General features: G+C 39.8%; 1 protein-coding gene across 6 annotated transcripts in view; it reads left to right on the top strand.

The window, feature by feature from the left end:
* LOC144001797 (regulating synaptic membrane exocytosis protein 1-like) overlaps positions 1 to 12,943 on the top strand; it is a 68,832-nt gene that overhangs the window by 15,672 nt on the left and 40,217 nt on the right. For all 6 annotated transcript variants that reach the window (XM_077496368.1, XM_077496365.1, XM_077496362.1 and 3 more), the window contains exons 3-4: positions 1,435 to 1,645; positions 3,857 to 3,868. In XM_077496368.1, the coding sequence (XP_077352494.1) occupies positions 1,435 to 1,645; positions 3,857 to 3,868 (223 nt within the window). The remainder of the gene's footprint in view (positions 1 to 1,434; positions 1,646 to 3,856; positions 3,869 to 12,943) is intronic.

The raw sequence follows: 12,943 nt of genomic DNA, 5'->3' as shown, positions 1-12,943 counted from the left end.
CTGGATGTGTTTGATGTGTTGACCTCGCGCTTTTATCATTTCACACTCATTCTGTCTGTTTTCCGTCCTCCCAGACACCTCAATTTCCACAAGGTGAAATCCGATGAATCTACACATAACACCTTTGATAAAATGATGCTCTTTCCCTTTATTGATCAGAAGAGATTTGTTGTCTGCAAAGCACCTTGAAACATGTGGACACAGTAGATTGTTTCAAAACATACAATTAAAACAGAATGCTGTTGTATTGGTTGGATTTAATGAAGTCTCTTTTTTCCTGAGCAGTCAGATGTTTCCAGCATTTGTCCACCAATCATGTGTTGCGAAAATTGAGTCGAGTCTTGAGATTATGCATGAGCCACTGATTGGTTTTCAGAAAGCCTAGGTTTCAATAACCACTAATACTCGCTGTCACCGATCATGAGCTCTTTTTTTTTTGTTTTTATTTATAGTAGAGCATAATGTGATTGGTTACCTGCAGAGTTCAGTAAAAAGCTGCCTCTTTGAAGTTAATTGATTTCAATTAAGTTTTTCCCCCCCCCCTCTCTTTTTCTCGGCCAACAAAGAGGAGAGGGAAGGGGTTAGTTCCGTAGGGAGTAGGAAGGAAGGCAAAATAGTCACTCCAAACATGGATGCCTTTTAGTTCTGTTGCATTCTTCTAAAATGAATGAATAAATAAATAAATAAATAAATAAATTAATAAATAAATAAATAAATAATGCCAGCAGATACCAGTTAGCCCCAAGAGCAATATGAGTAGCCCATGGGTCTGTTCTAAAAATAGCTCACCAGTAATGGAGCACTGTCCCTTACACAGAAGAGGAATGTTTATTTAATTTATTTAAACTTAACGTGGCACCCGTTTCTTCTTCTTCTGTGCCAATTATTCTACATAATGTTTGAATGAATGAATAAAATAGAAGTTTTTCAATTGGGGGGGGGGTTTGGGATGATTTTTTTATTTCCCAAAATCTAAAAAAAAAAAAAAAAAGGATTGTTTTAGAGCTGTAATTTTAATACCGGGAACCGCTGTATTTTTGCTTACGGTTTTCATACCATCAGAATTTAATATCAGCCCATGTCTAGCTGAGATATATGCTGTGTGTAATGTCCACAAAATAATGTCTTGAGTGCAGGAGACTATACAATGTGAACCATCTTTTTACACCTTTCTCAACCAAACTAGTTTTTCTTTTCCAAGTGGGGGCCTCTGCTGTCAATCACTGCTCGTTTTATGCCAAGTCTTGTTGAAGTGTCCAGACTCTGACTGTAAAATCATTTATTTATTCAATAAAAGTAGCAATTGTGTTATATTAACCAGAGTGGCATCTTCTGTTTTCCAACTGAACGCTTGTCTATAAACGTTTCCCTCAGCTCCCTTTGACATATTTCTACATTTCATCCAGCACTCACTAAACATTTCATATGTCCCAGGGGCATCCAGCAGCAGCTTTCCAGCTACAGGGAGACGGTGATCAGGCAGGCCACAGCTGCAGCAGGCTCAGCAGTTCACCGAGACGATGCTCCAACCTGCGGCATCTGCCAGAAGACCAAGTTTGCAGATGGTTGTGGGAACTTGTGCTCGTACTGCCACACCAAGTTTTGTGCTCGCTGCGGAGGGAGGGTCTCGCTTCGATCCAATACGGTGAGACAGGGACAAACCATTTTGTTGCTTCTGTTTTCCCTGAGTCATGTGTGTGTGTCCATGTGTCAGTTAGTTTATATGTCCTATTATCTTCAAATCTACGAAGCAATTAACTTTCAGTTGAGACTCCTTGTATGAAGACGTCAGCTCAATAAATGTGCACTGAAGCCCAACCAATTCCTAAGAGACTGATCACCGTTCCTGATGCCGTCAATATATTAAAACCAGCCAAAACTCTCACCAAATAATCAACATCTTTATCGAGCAGTAGGTCTTCAGCGATTTGATTGACTCGGTGTAAACAGCCCAACACAGGATCATTTGAAACATACTCTTGTTGTTCCACACCAAAATTCAGAAAACACCATACAGTATGGTTAAGGCCACACCAACACCACTATTAGTGACATATCCTCCTGACTACCAGGGATAAAAAAAATATTGTCCAATCATGTTTCTTTTGATATTCCCCAATCTTTGTGAAGTAACTGAAATACTGCAAAAATAATTTTTTGAAAAAAAGTTTTTATTTTGAAGCTATGATGTGTCCACTACAGAGGACATTTTTTAAAACTTGAATGCTAGGCTCAAATACAGTTAAAATAATTCAAACAATACTTTAATGTGTTCCAAAGAGTCTTATAGAAAACATGCTAACAACATTTAAAGCCTAAATTTGTTCAATAAAAAAAGTCTTATACACTTACATTTCCTCTTCCCTAAAATTTGTTAAAGAACAATCGTAGGGTAGCACCAACTATTGGCAAGGAAGACCTATTATATGTCAGATTTTTAATTTTTATTTTTTCTTGCCTTAAGCATCGGTGGCTGGCGTCAGCATCCTTCATGAGTATCCAAGGCCTTTTTATACAGTGCTTTATCTACACCATATGGTGCCCGAAGCGGTTTACAATACCTCACATTCACCTATTCACACACCAATGGCAAGGCAAGGCAAGGCAAGGCAAGTTTATTTGTATAGCACATTTCATACACAAGGCAACTCAATGTGCTTTACACAAGGAAAGACAACACATAAGCATCAAGAAACAGTAGTTAACATTCAGAGGAAGAAAAATAAATGAGAATAGGTTCCAAAATTTACTAAAAAGAACATACAATAACAATCTTAAAACATTATTCAACAAACTTTAAAACATTTAACATAAGGAAGTTAAAAAAAACACTTAATTAAAGCTGTTTAAAAGTCCCTAATCAAAGGTATAAGAAAAAAGCAAAGTTTTTAACCTGGATTTGGTCGGCTGCTGCCACACAGTGCGCTGCCAGGTCGACTGGCTGCAAATCGGGGTTCAGTGTCAAGGGTCAGGATCGAACCTACAGCCTCACGTATGGGAGACGACCACTCTACCACTGAGTCATGGTTTCGACTTTATACCGTTACCTGATATCCATACTTGCCCATCCCTAATTTGTAGCAGGTAAGTTGCAATGTGCAATTTCAAAGTCACAATAACTTGAATGAAAATGTATGGGTAATCGCAGGTCATAGTCTCCATCACAGCGTCAATCCACCTGACCTCACCCATGTGCCATAACATTTGTGTTTATTGCTGTTATACTGTATATGTTACAGTATATTTAATATAGTCATACTGTTTGTTTGTGTGTGATCCCACCACAGTGTCAATACTCTGTGCGACCCAGGCAGAAGCTGCGAAAGGTTAATTGGGCATTACACTGAGCTGTAGATGGAGGGGGTAGTCTGCCACTCTGTCTGGGTCTCCCAAGGGCGCAGAGGTGCCCTATAAACACACAGCAGGGGAGAGGTGTGTGTTAGTAAAAGGCGTTACAACTTCCACTGAAATAAGTGGTGTGTCCTCTCGATCCCATCTATGCTCCCGGTGTGGCATTTAATGATCCCACACAGACTTAAGCACACACCCAAAAGTCTACTCTAATTATTGCCTGCCATGGGGTCCCAGGTGGTATGATTGGGTGGGTGGCAGTTTTATTCATAGGGGGAAAGTTCACTGTTACACACATTTGGTGGTAAGAAATATGAACATTATCACAGAGGTGGCTTGTACCCTATTTTGTTATTTGTTTCAAGGTGCTACTTTTTCTTAAAAAAGAAAAGATGAGAAAAAAGAAAAAAAAACAGTAAACCAATTTTTCTATATGCTACATTGACCCTTACTGTGTTTCTCTTTTTTTTTTTCATTATACATGTACGGCTGACTGGGCTGAAAGGAGGACAAAGTGGTGAGTACTGATTTTTCATTTTTGCAAAAGGAACCCATGTGTGACACATGGTTTTTAAGTAGGACATAGGATTGTATCAATATATCTGTTTTTCCACATTTTATTTGACCTCCTTATTCCATCCATCCATCCATCCATCCATCCATCCATCCATCCATCCATCCATCCATCCATCCATCCATTTTCTGAACCGCTTATTCCTCATAAGGGTCGCAGGGGGTGCTGGAGCCTATCCCAGATGTCTTCGGACAGTATACTGATCTGGTTGCCATCCAATCTAGGCAGCCATATTCCAAAATGGATTAAATAATGTTTTCTTTTGCTTGCACACGCCTTAAAGGGTCATGATATAAGTTTGAGTGTTAAAATAACTTTATTTTTTACCCACACCTTTTAAAAATTGTATAATGGACAAGAGGCACTATTGTGGCACAATGTTTGTTGGCCCTATTCTCCTGTAGAGTCAAATAATGAGGAGGTTTTCGCATATGAAACTTAAAGTTTCTGCCTGAGCGTGACGTCAGGCACGTGCATGCTCTCTCTCTATCTCTCTCTCTCTCTTTCTCTCTCTCTCTCTCTCTCTCTCTCTCTCTCTCTCTCTCTCTCTCTCTCTCTCTCCGTTGTCAGAAGGCGGAAGCATTGGGAGCGTATACACTCGAGCGTGGAAAAGGACAAATGTGCGCGACGGGATACATCCATCCATCCATCCATTGTCTTGACCGCTTATTCCTCACAAGGGTCACGGGGGCTGCTGGCGCCTATCTCAGCTGGCTCTGGGCAGTAGGCGGGGGACACCCTGGACTGGTTGCCAACCAATCGCAGGGCACGACGGGATACAAGTGTGTCAAAATAAAAATAAACCAAGACTGCAGTGCGACCCTCTGTCTCACGGTGGTAGAATCAATTGACAGTTTTTCTCCAGGACAAGAATGTCTTGAGGCACATATCTGATATGGAGAAAAGGTACAGACAAATTTCTGCTTCTTTGAGGGTCTCGCTGAGCGCAGTGGCTGCCATCATACAGAAATGTAAGACCAACAACCCTCTGAGGCAAGAGCCAACAGCAATAGATCAATAAGGCCTGTATGGTAGAGTGGCCAGACAGAAGCCACTCTTTCGTACAATTGTGAGAGACTGTAAGGTAGCCTAAATGGCAGCTTTCCTGAAGTTTGACCAAAAGCACCTGAAGGGGCATCAGAACACAAAAGATCAAGTTTGTTTGTCTGATGGGACAAATATTGAAGACACTGGCATTATGAATGTCACATGTCAAGTTTGGAGGAAACCAATCAGAATGGTCGATAGCCTTGGGGTTAAAATATTTGTGACCAATGTTTGTGTCTTGACGAATTCCTTGTCTTTTTATCTCGTAGACATCTCTCTGCTTTGTATGGCGACTTTACCTTTATAGATGTCTGCAAAGGAAAAACCCAAATCGAAACTGAGCAATAAGCATACAAAGACATTAAAAATCATTTAATATTTGAAACACTACTTATTTTTGTCATTTCCTTGGTTTAGCATACATAGTCATACTGAATGACCTTGTATGATACCACTGACTGGTGGCAGACATGCACTTAGCAGCATCATCTGCTTGTACAGTTGAGGCAGGTTGAGGACCTTACTTGGCAACCTTCCCTTGGGAAAACAGCCAAACCAGCACTTGTCTAGGAGTGCTTTGTTGTCATCCTCTGTAAAGAACTGTCCACACTCTTGCAATGGTGACACTCTTCTGGTTGATCGTGGGCTTGTTGGTGCAATTAAAAAAAAAAAAAAAAAGCTTGACGTCACATTAACAATACACTCAAGTACAATACAGTAAAATATTTGTCTTTCTTTGCATTTGTGTAGTTTAATGTACAGAGTGAACATTGAAGTGATTGAAGACTATTTTATGTCAGGTTTCAGTGTTGATGTGGACCCAAACACTGGGAAGCAAGGGGGCAGGTATGGGAACAAGAGAAGGTGCTTAATATTCACCAGGTACCATGCAGAACTGGGTTCAGGTTAAAGAAAGCAGAAGGACTCCAGCTTTGTTGCAGTATATTTCAAATGGTCATTATTAGCGAGTCCTTCACTGTCATACAAGTCCGAGATGAACAGTGGTAACTATGGGGATGAATGAACAAAATAATTTCGACTAGATTACCTTTCTTAAGAAATATTTAGTGCTGTTACCATTTTTATTTTGTATTATAGCTACTACAATATACTGTATCATATTTTATGATTTCTGTTTGTTCCCAATGTGATTGACTGGTCAACAAACCATGTCCAAATAATTGACGGAGCACTGTTTTTTTTTTTTTTAACCAATTCATACGACTCGGTGGATTCCGTGCTTGATGCTATTGTTACGCTGAACGCGAGCCGACACACAGACACGATGACGTCATCAACATGTGCTACCGCAGTAAGACGGAAGAGTCAAAATCTCTACCTTCGGCAAAATGTATACCTTATATTGAATACACCGTTTATATCGTCCAGCCCTACCGTCATTGATGGATTGACGGACCGTACGTGAATATTGTGGGAATCCCCACCTCTGATTTATACCGATGATCTATGGCTTACAGCAAAAAAGATGGATTCAGGAGGTGTTTGTGTGTGCATTGTAGACATCTCTATAGGACCAACTGAATCAAGACGTTAATTTGATGAGTAATGGACAGAGATATAGCCATGCCCACACATTGTGAATGTCATTAGAAAAGAGCACTCACTCACTCACTCACTCACTGAACATTCTCTTGGGAAAGTTCACTTTGCGGGGTCAAGGAAACTCCAGCTTAAAAAAAATACACAACTAGAAAAAAAGTAATATAATGAACGCAGAACCAAGTCGAATATGAAACAAAAGTGTATATTGGAACGTACATAAGTGTTGATTGAAACTGTATTTTTTAGTGTCAAATTTTTCCGGAGAGTACATTGTTCGTCTGTTAACAAAACCATAGAAACACAAATGATTAGGCGTTTCTAAAATGTATTCATTTCAAACATTGTGGAGCACCATATGTTAGTTTTGTATTTAGAAATTAATCCTCTAAGTTTCTTTATATATTAATGTTATTGCTTTACTGTATTATAAGGTATTGTAAATGGCTGTCATGATGTTCATGCCACAGATGTGTACTTCAGCCCCTGGGGAGGTCTTGTGGGCTCAGAAACTAGTCCGTCTCGAGCTTTCACAGGTTTTCTCAGAAGACCTCATTGTGTCTCACTCTCCTAACTGCCACAGAGCTGATCTGTTAAATCAGTTTCACTGAAATCCTCTGAACCCGATGCTGGTAAACTATCTCACTGAAAACTTTGGATGGCTATCCTCTTGACAAAAATTAATCTAGTGATGACAGGAATGTGCTATTAAGGTTGAAATACTTCAAAAATGTGTTGCAAATGTCTATTGATCCAACTCAGAAATGATGTGCTGCTTTGTGTCACGGCACAACACAGTAGAAAAAGCCTGAGCGATGTGCCATCTCCTGTTAATGCCACAGCGGCTCATGATTACTATTGATTGCCAGTCTCACGAGTTGCGTCCGCCTCCACGTACGTCTCTCATTGACTGGTCTTAAGGGGGCCATCTTTCTTCTGCTTTTTGCTGTCCATTACCATATGATATCATAAATACACAAATACACTGGGAAACATATAGTAGTATGGTCTCACTACAAATACATAGATATACGCGAGGGGAAATTACAGACATCCCAAGGGAAATTATTTTTTTCATGGTGCTATGTAGCTTTTCCAAATAGCACCCTGTTTTCTACGTGCTAGGCTGTCAACATAGAATAAATGTAGATTTTGGCTGTTTCACACAAAAGGATGTTCAATACCACTTTTTTTTCATATTGATATCCGTACAGGTACCGGGTACTCAACTCCTGAGTATTCAGCAATCCCGATATCAAGGTACTGATACCACTAGTATTTACAGTATGACACATACAATTTCTGTTAAGAAAGACCATTTGTTTCTTTCTGACAAAATACAGAACAGTGACTCTGCATTACAGAATTTCAGTTGAAAATACACATACAACTCACTGTGATTTGTAGGACATTAGCAAAAGTAAAAAATGAAACTGACGCATCCCTGGGTTTTGTCTTTGTTAAAAATAAACAGCAGTGCAAAGTAGTAGAGGCTCAACTGTAACGCGTGACATTTCGACGTTGGAAGATTAATACATTTCTTACCTCTGTAGACATTATTAAGCCTATGAAAAAGGTGTTGCGCTCCATGTTGACGTTTGTTCAATTAACTTGGAGGTTTGCTCGTGCCCGAGAAGTCGTGCACGCCCCTGGCCGTGTGCACGTCGCTGGGGTCCATTCCGCAAATGTGCAAAAACTCAGAATCCTGCTTCGTGCCCCTGCCAATATCCATTTAAAAAAAAAAAAAAGAAGGAAAAACTGTGTATTATTTTTGCAAAGCAGGTTTGTCAATGCAACTGAATGCAACTATTAAAGCAACTTATACTCTAATTTAGTTACGTTTAAAATCATGTAATAAAAAAAATAGTAAAGTAACGAAGTAACTTTTTCATGGTAACTTGAAAACTATACAATGCACAATAATTGTGGGAATGACTTGACTTGCAGTTTTCTGTAATGCGTTCCTGTGTATTTGCCATCTATCTATGTACATGTGTACTGTACATGCACTGTACATGCACTGTATGTGTGTGTGATTGTGTTGCGGGAGAGCTGCGGTGTGCTGATGTAGTACCTCATTAGCTGCTGTGGACACTAATCTCCTTTGTGGCAGTCTTTCATCCTTAGCTCAGGATTTATAGACGCCCACAGTCGCATGCTGCCGGTGCCATACGTCAAGCTGTCATTGGCTGCTACTACTTCCTGTTCCCACCCCTCCTCCTCCTCCACCTACCTTTCTTTCTTTTGGCCAAATATGTTTTTTGTTTTTTTCCTCACCTGATAAGTGCACATATTTGGTGTGTTTTAGCTGGATCAGAAGCATTAACAGGAAGTGTTATGTCCCCTGGCAGTGTACATGACAGTATGTCTGCTTGAGTGCACACTGAATGTTGTTGATGACTGTGGTGATAAGTGACTTCATGTGATAGCAACTTGCAACTTGATCATTCATACTTGGTACCAACATTGTTGTGTTACACTGTGGTGGTAAAACAGGACTATCATAGGTTTATGTACAAAACAGGCACCGTTTTGGTTTGGTTAGCTTAAAAGAAGATAGCAAAGCACAAGCATTGACATCTGACTATGCAAAAAGTCAGACTATAACTATACATCCATCCATCCATCCATTTTCTTGACCGCTTATTCCTCACAAGGGTCGCAGGGGGTGCTGGAGCCTATTCCAGCTGGCTTTGGGCAGGAGGCGGGGTACACCCTGAACTGGTTGCCAGCCAATCTCAGGGTACACAGAGACGAACAACCATCCACACTCACAAGCACACCTAGGGACAATTCGGAGCGCCCAATCAACTTGCCATGCATGTCTTTGGAATGTGGGAGGAGACCGGAGTACCCGGAGAAGACCCACGCGGGCACGGGGAGAACATGCAAACTCCACCCAGGAAGGCCGGAGCCTGGACTCGAACCCAAGTCCTCATAACTGGGAGGTGGACGTGCTAACCACTAATGCCGCCCCAGACTAAAACTAAATAACACAAAATAATTAATATCATAAGTAGGTTTGTAAATCAGTAAATTAAGTGAACAATAATAAATTAAAAAGTATTTCAATTTTATTAAAAAATAACATTTAATTTTATTGCTATTATTACTTGTTTTGTTCTAATGAGGATGCCGAACTTTGCTCTTGCAAGATGAATTCTCAGGTTAGAGGATGCCACCATTGAATATAATTACAGGAGATTTTTGCAATGAACTGTGTGTTTGTGTGCTTTTTTTGTATCCTCCAATTTAACGTTCTGATTAGATTTTTGGAGTTTTTTTTTTATTTTTTTTTTTTACATGCATTAGATACACAGAATCCTATTTAATACATATGCATGTACACCTCAACAATGTGGAAAATATTTTATTAAGTCATTTATTTTTCAATTTAAACCATGAATTGTGGGTGAAAATTGCACGTTCACTCCAGGAAATACATCCACAAGCACAACATGTTTCATATACAGTACACATGACCGATGATGCACATACTGTATGTGGGTGCAGACCTCCTTTACCCACCACTACACACACACTCACACACAAACGGGCGCACACAGGCACAGATGCTGCAGGACGCCAAACAAACACACACGGGTTTTGTGTCCTAGTTTCCATCTATGGAGAAGCTATACTCTCTGTAGTTCGCCTTCACTCACAAACTGATCTCAGGGGGATCTTACTACGGTCATGTGACACGCTGCTGCTGCAGTTGTTGCAGTATTGTGTGTATGTGGATCACAGACTGCATATGCTAATTGTTGTCGACTGTGCATGTATATGTATTTGATATTGCCAACATTGTTTTTATGTATCTGTTTCTATTTATAATGCTTATACAGTTCTTCCTCACCAGGGATGTAGTCTAATAATAGGTATTACAGCGATTGTAACATTCAAAAAATTCTGCTGTGAATGTGAGTGACTGGTTATTTGTGTATATGCGGCCTGCAACTGATAGGTGACCAGTTCAGGTTGTACTCCTCTTCTCACCCAAACTCAGCTAGGTTAGGCTGAAGCTCGCCAGCGATCTTATTAATGACGCGTTGAAAAAGAAAGGCTTGATCATGTTCATCAAATTTGTGGAGGCTACTCCTGAACTAATTCTGTTTCTATTCGCCTTTCATATGCAAACAGAATAATCAGAAGTTATTGTATTGAATTAATTTTATGATAAAGAAAAGAAGGCATAGGAAGTTAAAAAAAAAAAGTGGCATGTGTTTGTCGCTCGTCGTTTTTCCCTACTAGTTTATCACTTCACTGAATGTCCTTGTAAGATTTATTTACTTACAGCACCTATAATGCTGAATGTTAAAATTTCAGCAGTCAAATGAAGTTTTTCTGTTACTTTACATAACTCTACATTAATAAATATATTAGATATCATTATGAACACAAAGCACAGTTTTCTCCAACAAATATTGTCTGGCTGCATACAGACCAATACCAGTACGAGTGCTCAACTTTTGAGTAGTCACCGATACCAATACCACTAATACATAAAATAATCCATGAAAAGTCTTCTAATTAGTTGCTGATTGTAGAATAGTTACTCGCCCTATCCATATTAAAATTCATCAGCATTATTTAAAAACAAAAAACAATATTTCTTTATTTTTCTTGAAGGGTAAAGGTCTTCTTCTTCTTCTTCTTTTTTTTTTAACCTAAATTTTCTCCGACACATTTATCCAACTGGTGTGAAATACGCTATAATTGATCCAGGCAATAGCAGTTGAATAGTTCAATTCTGAACACTTGTACAGAATGCCTGAAAAGCTTTACATTTTGCAGAAATGAGTATTGATACTTATTTATATTACTGTTGTGCTTTCGTGCAGGTTCCCCCGCTATATTTCAATTCACCACAACATACATAGCAGTTTTTATATCACTACTTGTCTATTGCACAAATCCCGGCTAGAGTGCATTTACATACATGTGGGACAGCCATTGCTGCCAATAACCTTTTGATTTTTTTTTTTTTTTTAGATATATTGTAGTTTGGTTTGGAACATATCTTCTGTGATGAACGGTGGTTTGCTGACTCTTATTTATTTATTTATTTATTTTTTTAAATTCATGATACCCTCCCTGGTAATTCAAACTGATTTAAAATATTTCGATCTGGCCGACATACGGAGGTTATTTGAACACATTCTCCCGCTTTCCCTGGTGGTGCTGTGCTGTTTGGCAGGATAAATATAGCTGCGGCGTCGGTGTAAAGCTGTTTTCTCCTCAGCTTTTGTAGCTTTAATCAAAAGCAATCTGGAGGAGGGAGAAGTGAAAGGAAAGGGGTGAGAGAGAGCGTGAGTGGAGGGAGAGGATGGGGAAAAGGGGTGGTGGGTATGGCAGACGGCAGAGTGTTTTATTTTAGCTCTCTTTAAAGAGTCGTTGGGGAGTGTTCAGGAGTAATGAGAACCCTGGTGGCTGGAGAAGACGGACTGACTCTAACCTCGCATCTCTCTCCTCCTCCATCCTCCGTGTGTCTGTATTTCACGGCCAGCCACACTTCCTCCGTCACTGAATCTGATATAAACCCGGTCTTATGACTATGACTGCGCTCATGCTGCAGGGCCTTCGTGCAGCGCTTCCTCTTTTACACAATGATTCATCATATCTATTTTGGGATGGAATCACATCCGTCATCAATATCAATTGTCAATGCTGTAACTAATAGTTAGTGATCTGTCACCATTTGTTTTCTAAATGAATTAAGTGGTCTACACACGTCAGTCATGAATGAAACATGCCCCGAACAACCTCCTAAAGATGACAAATTTCGGCTTGCAATTTAAAATTGGAGCTCATACTGTATGCAAGTCGCTGAAGCTACCATCCATCCATCCATCCATCCATCCATCCATCCATCCATCCATCCATCCATCCAATTTCTGTCTTCTGTATCGTTTATCATTTAATTTCCTTTGTTTAACCAGGTAAGACAATCACAGTTTATCATTTATAATGCCAACCTGAAGCCAATTTAATGTTCAGTGTCTTGACCTGAACTTTTTATCCTGATCATGGTTGTGGGAGCTGGAGCCTGTCCCAGCTGACTCTAGGGTCTAGGCAAAAGGCAGACTCCACCCTGTACTGGTCACCAGTCAGACAGAGGGCACAAATCATTTACACACACACACACACACGCACACGCGCGTTTGTGTCTCAGTGTGGTGGTCACAGTTTTCAGTTCGGTATAAGTTCACTGTAAGGAAAATCAATTATGTCTCGTCTCGTTAATTTAAACGTGAACAAATTAATACAGAAATTATTCGAATGATGGTGAAGCACCACACTTCCCAGCATGCTTTGCAATGTTCTTTGCCAATAGTTGTAGTAAATCAAGCTAAATCAGTTCAGATTCTTTCAACACAACCATTTGGATGAAAATTTATGGTTGGAAGC

Source organism: Festucalex cinctus, chromosome 14 (assembly GCF_051991245.1).
Source record: "Festucalex cinctus isolate MCC-2025b chromosome 14, RoL_Fcin_1.0, whole genome shotgun sequence".
In the NCBI taxonomy this organism is placed as follows: Eukaryota; Metazoa; Chordata; class Actinopteri; order Syngnathiformes; family Syngnathidae; genus Festucalex; species Festucalex cinctus.
Note: the sequence above shows the minus strand (reverse complement) of the source record. Positions and strands in the feature narration are given on the sequence as shown.